The sequence below is a fragment of the Astatotilapia calliptera genome, chromosome 7 (assembly GCF_964374335.1).
Source record: "Astatotilapia calliptera chromosome 7, fAstCal68.1, whole genome shotgun sequence".
Taxonomy (NCBI): domain Eukaryota; kingdom Metazoa; phylum Chordata; class Actinopteri; order Cichliformes; family Cichlidae; genus Astatotilapia; species Astatotilapia calliptera.
The window spans coordinates 45,151,903-45,166,986 of NC_137428.1; the positions used below are offsets into that span (position 1 = coordinate 45,151,903).

Here is a 15,084-nt window from a genome sequence, read left to right on the forward strand (position 1 = left end):
ACTGGTTCGGTCGGAGACTTCTTCCTGTGTCAGAAGATTTCTTCCTGAAAGGTTTTCTTCTGCAAGTGCTTGCTTGCAGGAAAATGCTGCAAGCATGTTATATGACTTGAGCACTCACAGTAAGCATAGTTGGGGTATACTTTCATGTAATTTGAACCACAAGATCGGGCAATGAATCAACATAGTCATAAAAATAGATTCTTATTTATGGTAAATGGACTGGTTCTTATATAGTGCTTTTCTACTCTGTCTGAGCACTCAAAGCGCTTTATACACCCAATCACACCCATTCACACAAGCACTTCTAAGCTTAAGTGCTAAGTATCTAACATTCATACACATTCACACTCCGATGGATGCATCGGAGAGCAACATGGGGTCTTGCCCAAGGATATTTAGCATGCAGACTGGAGCAGCCTGGGATCGACCCACCGACCTTCTGGTTAGTGGCTGATCCGCTCTGCCACCTGAGCTACAGCCACCCGTTATGACAACAGGGAACGCAATCAAGAGCCACAGTGTCTTGGAATGAAAAAATAAATTTAAAAAAAGTTTAAAGAACAGGAGCACTCCTGAAAAAATGTCAGCACACTCACTGGTAAAACATTGCCCCCTGGTGGTGAACATTTTGTTTAAGGTTATTGTGACGCAAACTGGGACGATCGGAGATATTTTGAAATCAATAAAATGATTTTTGTAATTATAATTTTGTTTTCTTTTACATGAATGACATTCACAAAAACATTTGTATTTTATTAAAATACTTAAATTCATGGTTCGTGTCTGGTGGATCAGCTGGCCGTTGCCTCTGATCTTTTGGCTGCGGAGGCTCCATCTGGGGAGGGCATGCGGTTATCATCAGGACATGTGGCCTTGGTTCTTCAGTGCTGATGGGGGGCTGTGGGCGGTCCGGGTCTCCTGGGGGGTGTTGTTATGGCTTCCCACCCTCATTATCAAGTACGTTTCGTGACAAACAGTCACACCCACACACACAGAGAAGATCCTATGTTTGTTTGTGCATCTGTTATTTTTTCAGTAGCTCTTTGTCTTTTGACTGTTGCCAATGCACCAGTTGGTGACCTGTTATGCTTTATTTGCACTTTCTTTTATTCTCATCGTTTCTCCTGTTTTGCCCATTTTTCTTCTTTCTACTCTTTTCTTCCGTCTCTGGCCTTGTTATATTACACGTATATAAAATTCCCATCTTCTAATACACGTATGCCACAAATAGGCAGAACAGATAAGGACAACTACATAACATGCTGATAAACTACACAATAGGCTGCTTATAATTGTGTATGCAGTCCTTTTGTGTCACCATATGAGTAAACTGTTTGTTTAACAACTGTGTGCTCAGATTGTGTGATTGTAATGGGTCTGGTTTTATTTTTTCTTCCAGGAGATACTGAGTGGTTACCAGGTCAGGAGCTGCCTGTATCCCCCTGGGACCTGGTCAGGAAACCTCTCAGCCAGTGCATCACCATCCGCCTCAAAGGTAACAAAAAAAAAAACGCAACACGAAAAAACCTGGCAATCAGAGTCGGTGCTCATTCAGCAGCTCAGAGCACACACCAGAATCAGAGCTGCCATCACTGGTAACAAATGCCATTTGGTGGATGAAAGGGCCCAACAAATCTGTTTGGATGCATTTGCAGCGTAGGCAGTGTTGTAACAGGCTCTACCTACTGAGCCGCACCACATGAAGGAAAACTCTAGCCAGAACATTTTTCAGAATAATTAGTCTCATGAAACAATACCCATTTTAAATGTAATGTTGAATAAATAAAAGATTATAATTAATCAAATTCACTATTTGAGTGATGCAACACCAGCTCTGTGCTCAGGCCTACATTTAAGTCACGATCCCTACACAGTGAAATACAACTTTCAGCTTATGTTAGCAGGTATTAATGATTTCTTTAAGCTGCTGTTTTTGCAGGGTGGAATGATTGTATAGCAAACATCTTTAAAAACATTCCACCCTGGAAAAGGAACAGTGCGATCTTTAGATCATCATCACCTGAATCTTTTTTGGTCTGTTTCTTTAAGTTTGCATCCAGGATTCCTATGTGTACTGTAGACTGTGTGACTAAAGCAGTTAGTTGACACTTTTGTGTGCTTTTAGCAACGTCTGGTCTGTATTCTCCTTCTGGCTTTCTGCTGTATCTACCATCAGATCTAAGGAAATTCAATTTAGGTTGATCCTGAAATAACATGCATCCAAAATCTCTCTCTCTGTGCGTGTTCTTTTACATATTTAATCATAACTGCTTTCTTTGAGCTACTGAAAGGTTTGTGCTTCATCGCTTTTCTGCAGCTACGCTCACTGATCCTCTTTAAAAAAAAAATGACTGCAATAACCTTTTTAATCAATGACAAAATTCCCATGGAAGTAAATAAAACAAATAAAGCAAATACTCAGTGAGCAGATGAAGGCTGAAGCTTTGGCTTATTACACGTTCTTTTTTCTTTTTTTTCACACAGCACATTTCAGACAGCAACGCTTTTGATATCACATATCATGTAAATTATGCTCTCGAAGCTTCAAAAAGCCCCAAATCCTGAAAAAAATATACAAATTTTAACTATCAGAGGAAATTTGGAAAACAGCCTCTACCACAAAGCATACCGAGCCCCCCAGACTCGTTTTCTTTTTTTCAGATTAACAGCAGAAATGTGTCGGTCCTTTCATATTTCATGGTTTTTGGGAATCCGGGACAGGACGAGACTGAATCAGCTCACTTTTTGGAGCAGGACAAATCATATGGAATCTGAACCTGTCGGTTCTGATTGAGTCCAGACGTGGTCCCATATTAGATACGGCTCTAACTTTGATGTTTCGTTGTCTACATTTCTTTGTACATTCTTCACTTTAATGCACGTGAGATGCTGGCAGACATACCTAAAAGCAGGTTTTGATGTCTTGAAATATCCTTCACATTATCATCCCAACGATCCAACTCCACAGTACTGGCATACGTGCAGCCTTATTTAAATAGCTTCTGTTTCTGTTTTTACTTTGCCCTCACAGCCTTCGACTCATTGCCTGCAATTGCAAATTATCTTGTAAATGACTCTGTAAACAGAGACAGCTGACTTCACTGACCCCTGTGTTTACTCCTTATGAAGGGCAGACTGGGACAACATCCACAGTTTGCTTTTGAAGCAAATGATCTTCTGTATTTTATATGAAAGATCGTAAAGATTTAGATTCAACTAATGTTTAGATATGTTAAATATAGTGACAAAGCTTTCAGAGATTGTGTCGAGAATTATTCCAGTTCATCTAAAAACTGTGGTTTAGGTGAAAATCTTTGAGGAAGGATGAGTGACTGAGATTCCTCAGCGTGTGGATTTAAACCTCTCACAACTGTAATTCATCCCGCTCACTGGCAGAAAGCATTAAGAGCTATTAGTAAATATCCACATAGACCATACCCTCACTCTGCTCTGATTTACTGACAGCAGTGTTTACATTTACTGTATTGCAGGCCTGTAGCTAAAAGCACTGAGGAAATAAATAATGTGGCTATTAAACATGCTGTTTTTAGTTTTTAGGACATTCTTATTCCAAGGGCACCTTGAGGTTCGGCTCGCATAGAGGAGCCTCGCATGTAAAGCAGATTGGATTTGAGGATTTATTTGTGCGTCTGTGGGGTTTTTTTTGACAGGTCTGTCTGAGTCATGCCTCGATGAATTGGCTCTGGAATCCCTCTTCCCCCTGCCACTGCTGCACAACTATGTCCGCCTGGTAAGCGCGCACATTGCACACATTTATGCAAATACACACAAAGGAGTGTGAGGGATTGGGGGGATTTGGTGAGTAAGATGCTGGAAAAATACAGAGGAAGTGATACACCATTAGTGAGAGAGATGGCAAAGAAAGAGGAGTGGGTGATGGACAGATGAAAGGAAATGGAGGGTGTGGTTTTCTAGCAGCTATGCTGCCCCCTGCTGGCTGCATCAAAAGCAGGCATTTTGTCATCACAGATGTTTGTTTTAAAAAGGGGGGGGAGGAGATAATAGCATGTGTAGATAAAAGAATCCATGGCAGAACCCCGTATACAAGCAAAAGAATTTGAATGCTTAGATTCGTCCAGCAGCTTTTTGGATAGAAAAGGTTGCTGGTTGTGGTGTAATGGTGTGGGGTGTGTCTCCACAGCCTACCTGAGTATTGTCGCTGACCATATCTATCCCTTTATGACCACAGTGTACCCATCTGCCAGCAGGACAATATATTAGTCACTCAAACTGGTGTCTTGAATGTGACAGTGAGTTGACTGTATTCAAATGGCCTCCACAGTCACCAGATCTCAATCCAATTGGAATTGTTATTAAACAACAGGATTAAATGTAGACAGACTGTCATGCTACCACATTATTCTCTCTTCTTGTCAGCTCAGTCTTTGCCTGTTTCTGTGTCTGTGTTTAGGTGGAGCAGTATGGTAACCTCATCTTTCATGGGCTTCAGGGCAGCTGTCAGGAGTACATCGCCGGTCTGGTTGCTCACTACATCAAGGTACCACGGCTTAAACGCTGTTTCGGAGCGCTGCGCTCTCAAAGAAGTGCTACAACCCCTACTTAAAACCTGACCACTGTGTGTGTTCAGCCAGTCATGTGAAGGGAGGTGTAGTGTTGAACAGCTGAATGTGTGAGAGAACATGGTCTTACTTTGAAGTAAAGTTTCATGAAAGCAAATTCATTCATAGCTGAGGTGTAATTGTGAGTTTCTTCCATGTCAGGGAGTGCTGACAGTTAAGTCTGAGGAAAATCTTCTACTTTACATCTTTAAACAAAGTTGCATTTGGCTCTGTTGCACAGGCTGATGCAATGAAACCGAAATTGCTGGCAAACAGTAATGCAATGTCTCATTACAACATGATGAAACACACCAAAGGCTAGCCACTGGTCCTTCCCACAGGCCACAGATTTAATAGGGATAGAGGGAACTCACACAGTGGAACTCAAATTCATCATCAGTGATGCTTTTTTTTAAAATTCTTAAATATTTGGCCAGCACATGGGCAAAAACTGTTTGAATCACTGCTGCTTTCACATTGACACGTTAGTCTGGTAATGGCATCAGAAACTGTATTTTTCCACGTGCACACAAAAGAAGATGTGGCTACATGAAAAAATAAGGTTAGGTTGAAGAATTGTGAATTAAGAACAGAAGCCGAACTGTCCGACTGTTAAACTAGAAAGTGAAATTCTCACTCATAAGAGCGGTATTAACCATTACCTACATAAACACAGGGAATCATGTAGATGAAAGCCCTGTACAGTGTCTTGTGTCTAATCAGTCATGTGGCAATCGTCATTCTTCTGTATTTGTGGTGCCTGTTTTGATGATTTCCTTGCTTTAGTAATAATTATTCTTTTTTATTCATTTACTTATTGATTTCTTTTTTTTATTAAAGCTGTGTATCACAATGAAATGCCACGATATTTAAAAAGCAAATGAAGGACAGAGGAATATCTTTGATAGCTCTGATGTGGAAAAGCCCTTTTCTCTCATTCAGAATTTCCTCCTGCTCCATTTCACTCGGCACATAGTAACCGTACATTTCCTTTGTTTCCATGACAACGGGCTCCCTTCTTACCTCTTTGTGCTTCTTCACTCATCTCCCCCCACCCCACCTCTTCTTTGTATCTCTATCAGTCGAAGCAGAAGGCAGGGGGGCTCAGCTGTGACGTGGTGAGGGTGGAGGTGGAAGAGAGCCTGACCAAAGAGCATCTGCTTGAGACTTTCATCAGCTGTGGTAGGAAAACACACGAGCAGACACACCGATGGAAAGCTTCATATTTAAAAGTCATGGTTTAATTAAATCAGCTACATTTATTGCACAAAAGAATTTTTTTTCTGTCTCTTTATGGTTGATTCTGGAAGGGTCGGGTGGGAGGAAATCACTCATTCTTCCACTCTCAAAGTGCCTCAGATCAACTCACAGAAATACAGCGATTTAAAGCAGTGACAACATTTAGGATCGTGCAGTTTCCCCTGTCTTTGTATTGATGGTGCTTTATGTTGTATTGCTGTTTATTTTCCTTCCTCCTCTTCTTCCAGGTTTCCTGGTGCCAGCTGTGGGGTCAGGGGTCAGCCTACCAGCTCGACATACTGGTCACTGTGTGATAGTCCTGCTGGAGGGACTGGAGAAAGCTGCATCCCTAACAGGCCTGCTTGGAGACCTCTGCCACAGTCTGGACAGCAGGAGCGCTGCTTCATCACTGGTCCTGAACACTGGTATGGCTGCAGACAGAGCCTGTAGCACAGATACAGACAGTGTAGTAAAGCACACACACATAAGGTCTGGTGTCTCATACATAGGTGGAGGAAACTTTTATGTCAAACGTTTAGTCCCACTGCTGTTTGAAATTTGGTACCAAGAGGCACAAAAATCCTCTTGAATCCCTGCGCTAAGCCCAGCAGTAAGTTGACTGATTTTGGGGGTGGGGGTGGGGGGGTGTATGAGTTTATATGGGATCAACTTCACATTTGGTCAGTCTCAACTGCTGACGTTGGCCAAGCTAAATTACAAAGCTTATGAGTTCTCGTTGAAGGGCATGTCCAAGGTGCCATGGAAAGTTTCGATCAGAGCCCTGTCATTGCAGCTTGCAGCTGTAATTTTAATTTGTTTTGTACAAGAGTCTGTGCTCTTCGGTAAACAGGAAGTCTTAAGTGGGGTTTATAGTCCTGCAAGTGTGTCTGTCTGTACACAGCTTTTCAGACAGAAGGGGACAAGGGGTTTTCACCCACACGAGACACGCAGCCGTGCACTCTTTCAAGATCCTGACTGCATGCCACTGGAAGTGGATGACATATGGAACTGCCTAACTTTGATTGGTAGGTATGTGGGCCAGAATACACCAGGTAGTGATAGTGGAGTTCACCGAGAAAGGGAGAACGGCAAAAAAGCGTAAAAGATCATAAAATAAAGCATGAAAAGCACAGACAGTGACTGCAGTGGACACTTTTCATTGTTTTTAACACTTCAGCTCTTTGTATGTTCGAACTTCACTCTGTGGCTGACTCACAGACCACAGACTGGTTGTAGGACATACTTTGTACACCGCCTCCATCTGACAACATAGCTCACTGCAGGCAGACAGGCAGGCCCTAGAGTGGAGTGGACAGCGAACGCGCTCCCTGTGCTCAACCACAAAACCAACAGTCAGATAATAACAACAATATAAGAGACTGACTAGGAAGATGATGCCAAATAAATCAGCTTTTTTGTCTTGTCCTTCCTTCCCTCAGGTCCCCACCACTTCCGAGAGGGGAACTTTCTGATTGCAACATTATCGAAGCCCCGCCTGCAGGGAGCAGAGCTTCGTCTCCAGCAGCATTTCCGCTGGGTCACTTTTCGTTGGGATCAGGAGCCACTGCACAGCCTGCTGGGAAGGCACCTCCGCAAAAAGCTGCTTCACAAGGTCGGACAGAGGTTTAGCTGCAGCTGCCAGAGAGACTGCATCATTTTGGTGGATGGCCAGATCGGTTTTGTTTTAATCACAACCAAAATTGTGTTGTTGTTTTTTTTTCCACCTGTAATCCCAAACAAGCTCAAATGTTAGGAAATGGATCATTAAGAGTAGCACAGGGAGACGTGATCAAAAACATAGAACTGTTCACAGGAAACCCAGTCTGTGATATTCCTTCCCATATGTCCTTTTGATATTTCACTTTAGCCACATGGTGTTTTATCATAAGAGCAGAACATATTCAGTTCTGTTGCCCTGCTTCTTTCCCCCAGATGGGGACTGGACTTTGGTCTCCTGATGGCGTCATGGAGCGGTTGGTGTTGTGGGTGAGCCAGGTTTGGCAGCAGCTCAATGCCTGCCTGTCCCGTCTGGGGACCCATGAGGCTTTGCTGGGACCGCAGCTCTTCCTGTCCTGCCCTGTGGTCCCAAACAACGCGCAGGTCATTGTAAGGTGTGTGAACATGTCTCTATCTAGAAAAAGATTATAGTTTGTTTCCAGTGCTCATTTGTGAAGTGAAGGAGTCTCGATTTGAATTAAAGCTGAAGCCCTGCACTGTTGATTGTTTGACCTGTACAGAGGCACAGTCCCCCTCTTGGTGAGAGTAGTTTAATTTGCTGTGATGAAAAACACAAAATCAGTGAATATTTGTACATAAGTGACGGAATTACTTAGTAGATCTGTTGTAAATGAGCTTTTAGTTGATTTGGTTACATTTTAAAAAGTGCTGCTTGCTCTACACATTAATGATTTATGATTGTTTTCATATAAAGTGTTTATCTTTCAACCTTCATTTATGATAAATGAACATTCTAAACTGAACTGAAACGACCTCAGTGTTGACCAGATAATCTGCGGCCAGAGGAAAAAGATCAGGAAACGACTTAAGGGAAGAACTATGAAGTGTGTGCGTGCTTGGAAGCTTACATGTTTGCGTGTGTGCACATATGTGCAGGTGGCTGGCACGTCTCTGGAATGCTGTGGTCGTCCCCCGTGTAGAAGAAGCCATCATCTCCCGGGTAACAGCCAAGCGCTCCTCCTCTTCCACCTCTCACTCTCCAGCCCCCTCATCACAACGACCATGTCTTAGCAACTGTGGGCTGAGTGCTGGACAACAGGCTGTGGTGAAAGCCGCTCTCAGCATCCTGGTCAACAAGGCTGTACTCCTGGGATGCCCCCTGCCTCGACACGGTGCGTGTGCGTCACATGTGATGTTTGGCTGTTGATTCACTCAAGTTCCCAAAGGAAATAAGTGAGCAGGGAAAAAGACATGACATGAGATTAAAAATGCACTGATCGACAGTGTTTCCCTTATTCCTCAGAAATCGACAGATACCTGCTAGAGTTTCAGGGTGGCACGTTCCCTCTGTCAGCTGTTGGCCCCTATAAAGGAAGCATGTGCGGCGGAGGAGGTAGAAGGGGATGGGACAGTGGCAAGTTGAGACGATCCAACACCAGCCCTCGGAAGAAGGGAAGCCCCGCCTTGAATTGGAGCAGCAGTTCCTTCAGAGAGGGTAAGAATGCTGCTCTGCATTGGATCACAATGAACAATGTATTTGTACTTGTGGGAATATTCTTTTAAAAATCTGTCATTTTGGAGGGGCAGGTTTACTTGAATAATTTAAAGGTATCAAGGCGTGATTGTATTCTGTAAGTGTTAACTAAAACTGGTCCATAACAGTAAAGTAACTGGTGGCACCACCCGGCACCTGATTGTGGATGCATGCTGTTGTTTTTAACTTTGTTATCTACTGCCATCGTTCACCTTTGCTTTTGTCCAGGTTGCAGCTGTAAATGCTTTTTTCGATGATTTTCCTGATTAAATAAAAGTTGCATTGGTTCGCTGGTACCATCTTATGGTACAAACTGGTATTACACGAACGTGCGGCCCAACCCAAGTGCAGACGATATCTCTTCACCACAACACATAGATGTTTTCGACATTGTGTCATAGTGGTTATTTCTTCACATTCAGACAGCTTTAATTATTTTGTGTTTTAAATGTAAAATCATTACACTGTGACGTTCTGGATGTAACAGAGCAATGAAAGTCCTCAGATACTTCAGATAAAGCATTTTTTCAGTCACATATAAAGAGCTTGTTAAAATACAATGCGTAAAGCGTTAGATTTAGACATTTGAAAGCCCGGATTAAGGACACATGTCTTCAATCTCCACAAGGTGGCACTGTTTACCAGCCCTAACATTTGCTGCCTGCCTCTTCTTTTCTCCTTTTTACTCTGAAGAAACCACAAATCCCCATCTTTTATATTTGAAAGCAAGTTGTTTCTAATTAAAACTATTGGTAGGTCTGTTTGTGTCCACGTGCACAGTTTGTGTACTCATCAGCTCACCTTCCGTGTTTCTATAGATAAGCCTTTTTAATAAAACCCAGGCTTTTGGCTCTGTTCCTGTTGCCATTTAAGTGAACTGCCGTTTTTCATGTCGTATGAATAAAGCTGTACATTAACCTATGATTTCAGGTTCTCTCTCGAGCTCTGATGTCAGCTTGATCTCCAATGGCAAAGTCCAGAGGTTGGTTCTGTGTCTCATTAATATAAATGTGCAGCAGTGGTAATAGCATTAGCATCAGTACCTTATATTAATATGTGGACAGACAGAACCTGCAAACATATTTTTATTAAATAGCTTAATTAAGTGCCTTTGCATATATATTTTGTAAAAATTATTGTTACTATTATTAATTTTTTAAATTGTTATACTTTTTTAGACAGCCCGAAGGTCTGTCTGTTTTCTCTGATGATGAGACCGATTTGATCAGAGAACTGCAGACGATGTGCTCCAGCAAATCTGAGCCAGACATCACTAAGGTACTCACACTCACAAGCCTTTCTCCACTCACTCACTGACACAATGGATTTACTCCGACTCTAACTTAAAAGAGACGTTTCAATGCTGGGAAGTCAGTTATATTATCAATCCAGTGGAAATGTGCCGTTAACAGTAATTTATGACCAGGGCTAACTGAAATAGTGGGGAGACCGTTGACATATAATTTAGTGCTGTCAATAGATTTAAAAAAATCTAACAAATTAATCGCACAATTTTCTGTAATTAATCGCAATTTCTTGATCAATAGCCTGGTTGCAATTAAATTTTTTTCAACTATATATTTAAGCTTGTAACTGATATTTATGCAATATAATGAAGTAAATACAGAATAAACACAACGATTGGATGCTTAAATTCAAAGAGAATTTGAATAGTTTTCTTCAATCTTGTAGCACAGATTCTCTTCTGTGAAATACAACTTTTTAAAAACCCTACATACTAACAGGTAAGTATGCACTAATATATAATATATGTATTAGTGCTCTCAAACAATTACAATTTTAAATCAGATTCATCACAGGGTTACTGTGGATTAATTTTGATTAATCACAATTAAATATCATTCATTTTTATTCTATATTGATCACATTTCATTTTGCATGAGCAAACAGACTCGAGAAAAAGGGAAAATATACGGACTTAACATGTTTATTGAACATCTTGAACATTCGTGTTAACAAAAAGAACTGTGTAAACATTTATCCACTCTCACTCTTCGTGAGGCACTTCAAGTCCTTGAAACGTGGAGCCAAAGCTATGTAAAGCGCCTGTTCTCAACGATATTAATAGGTCTGCAGTTTGTTGCAGTCCACTTGGCAGTTGTGTCGGTCAATATTTGCGAGGTAGACTTACTGAGTCCCCGATGCTCCGTGAGTGGTTTGTCGCAAGCTGGGTGACCCGTTAGCTAAAGTCCTAGCAGCATACCCGACTAACGTATGCTTCGCGTCAATGTGATATATTTTTTAATACTCAAATTTCCCATCGAGAGGTGATAAACGCCAATGTGCGTTTATCATCTTCCATATTGAGTTGATTGGTTCAGCTGCCCGTCACTACCAGATCAGCTGCCCATTTGCGAAGGTAACTCTACTTGGACAAACTGCCTGAAATGCGTTGACAGAAACATTTCAGGGATTTTGAGTCATTCTGCAATTTTTGACATTAATTGCGTTAAAATTTTTGATCGCGTTGACCGTGATGGCGGATTAATGTGCGTTAACACGTTCATTTCGACAGCACTAATAATTTTATATAAATACTGCATGTGAAATGTTGTCAACTACTGACTTTTGACCCAGGAAGGTTTTAAAAACTTGAAATGTACTTCCCACCATTTCAGTAAGAACCTAAAGTTCACTGCACTGACATATAGATCGCTGCTGAGTGACCAGACTGGTATTTAATGCTAAAAATGATCTGGATAAACTAAAATCATTTTAAATATAAGGACTGTTTTGAATTTTAGGGTGAACATGTTTTTTTTCAGTGAGTTACTGCTTGAAGTGTGGAACTCATGGACATCAGATACTGTGTTTCATGCCTAGAAACACTCTGCCAGGCCTTTCCTGTCGCTGCCTTCAGTTGTTGCTTGTTTCTGATCTCTGTGCTTTCACTTGTGTCTGCAGTAACAATGCAAAGCATGTTCTGTTGGTTTGAGATCAGCCATTGAAGAAGATCATATTTTTGCAGCTTATAAAACTTTTGGGTTGCTTTTGCTGTATGATTTGGGTCATTATCCATTTCCACAGTGAAGCACTCTCTGATCAGTATTGCAGCATTTGGCTGAATGTTAGCAGAGAGTAATTGCCCTGAACACTAAAGAAATCCTCCTGCTACTTCTGTGAGCACTCACATCATTACACATTAGTGGTCCAATTCCACTGGCAAGCATACAAATTTCCCCCTCATGCTGGACAGATACTGTGGTATTCTTTGGATTATGAACTGTTGTTTTTTTTTTCTTCTCCATACTTTTCTCTTCTTCCCATCATTTCTTTTGCTAGCTTTCTGATAAGTTTATTGTGGTTTTGCAGCATAATGATAACCTCATGAAACTTCTCATGAAACCATACCAATCATACGTCATATGTAATTTGGCCTCACCTGACCATAAAACTGCTGGTCAGCAGGTGTCCAGCGACTTTTGAGCCTATGAAAATGGCTGTGTAGAAAAGTAGGGGGGAAAAGTCAAAACTTACACTCCTCCAGGTATGAGCTGCTGCTTGAAATACTCTTCTCTATCTCTTACAGATCTCTCACACCAAAGATGACATGATCCTGTTCTCCAGCTTGCCCAGAGAAGCAGTGCTCCCACGAAAGGCTGAGCAAGAAACCGCAGTCCAGCAACGACCACAGATGGAAAGAGTAAGAGGCAAAGGCGATTAGCAGCTTAACACTGTGATAAATAATAGTTATAGTAAATAGCATCAGAAAGCAATGAATACATTAGCCTGTGAGTCAAACGCTAGTGGTGGTTTGATATTTAACGAGACCTGTTCCAGTTAATTTCCAACTCTCTAGTTTTGTTCTTTCACTCAACTAAAGCAACATTGCACAATTAACAGTTGTAATTAATCCTTTATTTATCTTATAATGGGCCTTGGTGGAGCCTTGTGCTGATCCGCTCACTGAAACATTTAGCTCCTCTCCTTTTAAACCATCACTATAACTTTTGGCCCTCCACTGATTCTAAACGGTCTTGCAGCAGGTGCAAACCACACTTTTTGATGGAAAACAGAGGAAGAGTAGAAAGCAATGTCTGAATGTAGCTGTGCAGAGCAGTCTGAATCCTGAGCTTTTGGCTTACTCTTGCTGCTAATCCGTCTACTACACCACAAACAGGTTACTTATAACTAGAAGTAGTAAGAAGCAGTAACTTGATTACGTTTCACATCTCCTCTGTAATTTCATGCATTATTGCCCCCACCAGTTTTGTCCACTGACATGAAAACGTTAAAGCGTGCTCAATCTTTGATCCCGCAGACCGTCAGTCAGTCCAGCCGCAGCTCCAACCAGGTGTCTGTCCAGAGCAGCGATCGACGATCGGGCCCACGTGTCAAATCACAGCTCCCCATCGCCAGCAGCCGAGGGCAGCACACCCGCGTCTCTGCGGCCACCCCAAGCAGCAGCAATAACAATAATGGCAGCAACAGCCCCAGCCGAATCCAGACGCCCCACAGCCGCAGCAGAACTACAAACAGCAGCACCAACAGCAGAACAAAGCAGGCTCCATCCAGCAGCAGCAGCAACAACAACTACTACAGCAACATTGACAACAACAACCAATCACATGAGGAGATCTGGATTCTCCACAGAGACCTGCATGAAAACAAATAGACATTTTCTCCCTCCTCCTCCCCACGATTCTTCCTGTCATGATGTAAAGACTAAGTACCTGACAACCTTTGACTCTTAGTATTTGTACTTGTTACTAGTACTTGTTACACTGTAATACAGTTGTGTACTTGGGGACCATAGTTTCATTCTATTACAGTATTTGAATTATGTGATTGCTTGGGGTTAAAGAAAAGTGGCTTCTCGTGTGTGGGAAACAACACAAGGTAATGCAGCAGGTTGTTTTACTGTTGCCTTAATTCCAGTGCATCAACCTGCAGCAAGTACGTGACAGTATTCAGAGACGGGTTAAGAACTGACTCACCTATAGTATTTAACCTGCCTCAAAACAGCCCTGGCACAGTATTCTTGTGTACTTAAAGTGAAATGCTGTACTTCTGAAGCCACTGAGTGTTTTTGGATCAAAGAAGGAAAAAGCAGGTTTTTTCTCTTTCTTTTGTTTTTGTTTTTGATTTTTTTTTTTTTTTTGCTTTCTTTTGGGTATTAAGTATTTTGAAATATTCACGTGTTTTATCTTTAAATAGTTGCAAGGTTGGTTAAAATACTGTTGAAATTAATCAGGGTTTTACCAAATATTTGTACATAAGAATTAGTAAGTCTAAATGCTCTATAGATCGGTGTATGTGGTATGTGGATGCTTGTACAGTGATATAAATCTTAAAGCAAAACAGCTGAGAAAAACAGGCTACTTGTATATAGTGTTTGTAAATTGAGTTTTGGTTCTGAGCCCTTCACTTGTTTCATAGTGAAGGTGGTTGTGGCAATAAGTAATAGAACTGTAGAAATACAGGATGTCCTCTGTCAATTGTAAGCCATAATAAATATTTTCAAAGCTCATCAGTTACCCTGACTCGTGTTCAGCTGATCCCCAACTCTGTAATTCACTTTTTATTCACGCTTCCCATTATTATTGTGTGTGTTTTTATTTTTAAGGACATGTTTTATCGGAAGCGTTTATGTACATATATATAAATATATCTATACATATGTACAGGAGAGATTTTAGGCAACATATGATTTTGATCTGTACGATAGCTGTTTGAAGTTTAAAGAATTGTCTTTTTTGTCAAGCACAAGAATTAAACACAGCACTGTCAAAACCCCCGTCAGCCTTTCTCGTTTTTTATTTGTTTTTGCTTTTTCTTGTTATTGTTTTTTGTTTTTTTATCTGCATTTTTTAAAACTGGCACACTGAGTCAAAAGACTTAAGAGTTGACCAACCATGTCATAAAATATGGTGAATTGTATCAAGTATCAAGTGTTTTTAAAAAAATTTATATTATTCTGAATATTTAATATTTTAACACCTCTCCTGACTATTAATTATTTATTTATTTATGTTTATTTATTACACTGTCCTTATAGTTGTTGGGCTATTTACAAGATGATGAGTAGTAGTA

At 41.1% G+C, this 15,084-nt stretch overlaps 1 protein-coding gene across 1 annotated transcript in view; it reads left to right on the plus strand.

The window, feature by feature from the left end:
- Positions 1-14,788, plus strand: part of cttnbp2 (cortactin binding protein 2) — a 92,933-nt gene extending 78,145 nt beyond the window's left edge. The window contains exons 11-23 of the mRNA XM_026174721.2: positions 1,400-1,495; positions 3,672-3,751; positions 4,433-4,519; positions 5,663-5,762; positions 6,068-6,244; positions 7,259-7,431; positions 7,752-7,930; positions 8,433-8,668; positions 8,800-8,991; positions 9,961-10,012; positions 10,209-10,308; positions 12,581-12,694; positions 13,313-14,788. Coding sequence (XP_026030506.1) covers positions 1,400-1,495; positions 3,672-3,751; positions 4,433-4,519; positions 5,663-5,762; positions 6,068-6,244; positions 7,259-7,431; positions 7,752-7,930; positions 8,433-8,668; positions 8,800-8,991; positions 9,961-10,012; positions 10,209-10,308; positions 12,581-12,694; positions 13,313-13,666 — 1,940 coding nt within the window. The 3' untranslated portion in view covers positions 13,667-14,788. The remainder of the gene's footprint in view (positions 1-1,399; positions 1,496-3,671; positions 3,752-4,432; positions 4,520-5,662; positions 5,763-6,067; positions 6,245-7,258; positions 7,432-7,751; positions 7,931-8,432; positions 8,669-8,799; positions 8,992-9,960; positions 10,013-10,208; positions 10,309-12,580; positions 12,695-13,312) is intronic.
- The last annotated feature ends 296 nt before the right edge of the window (positions 14,789-15,084 follow it).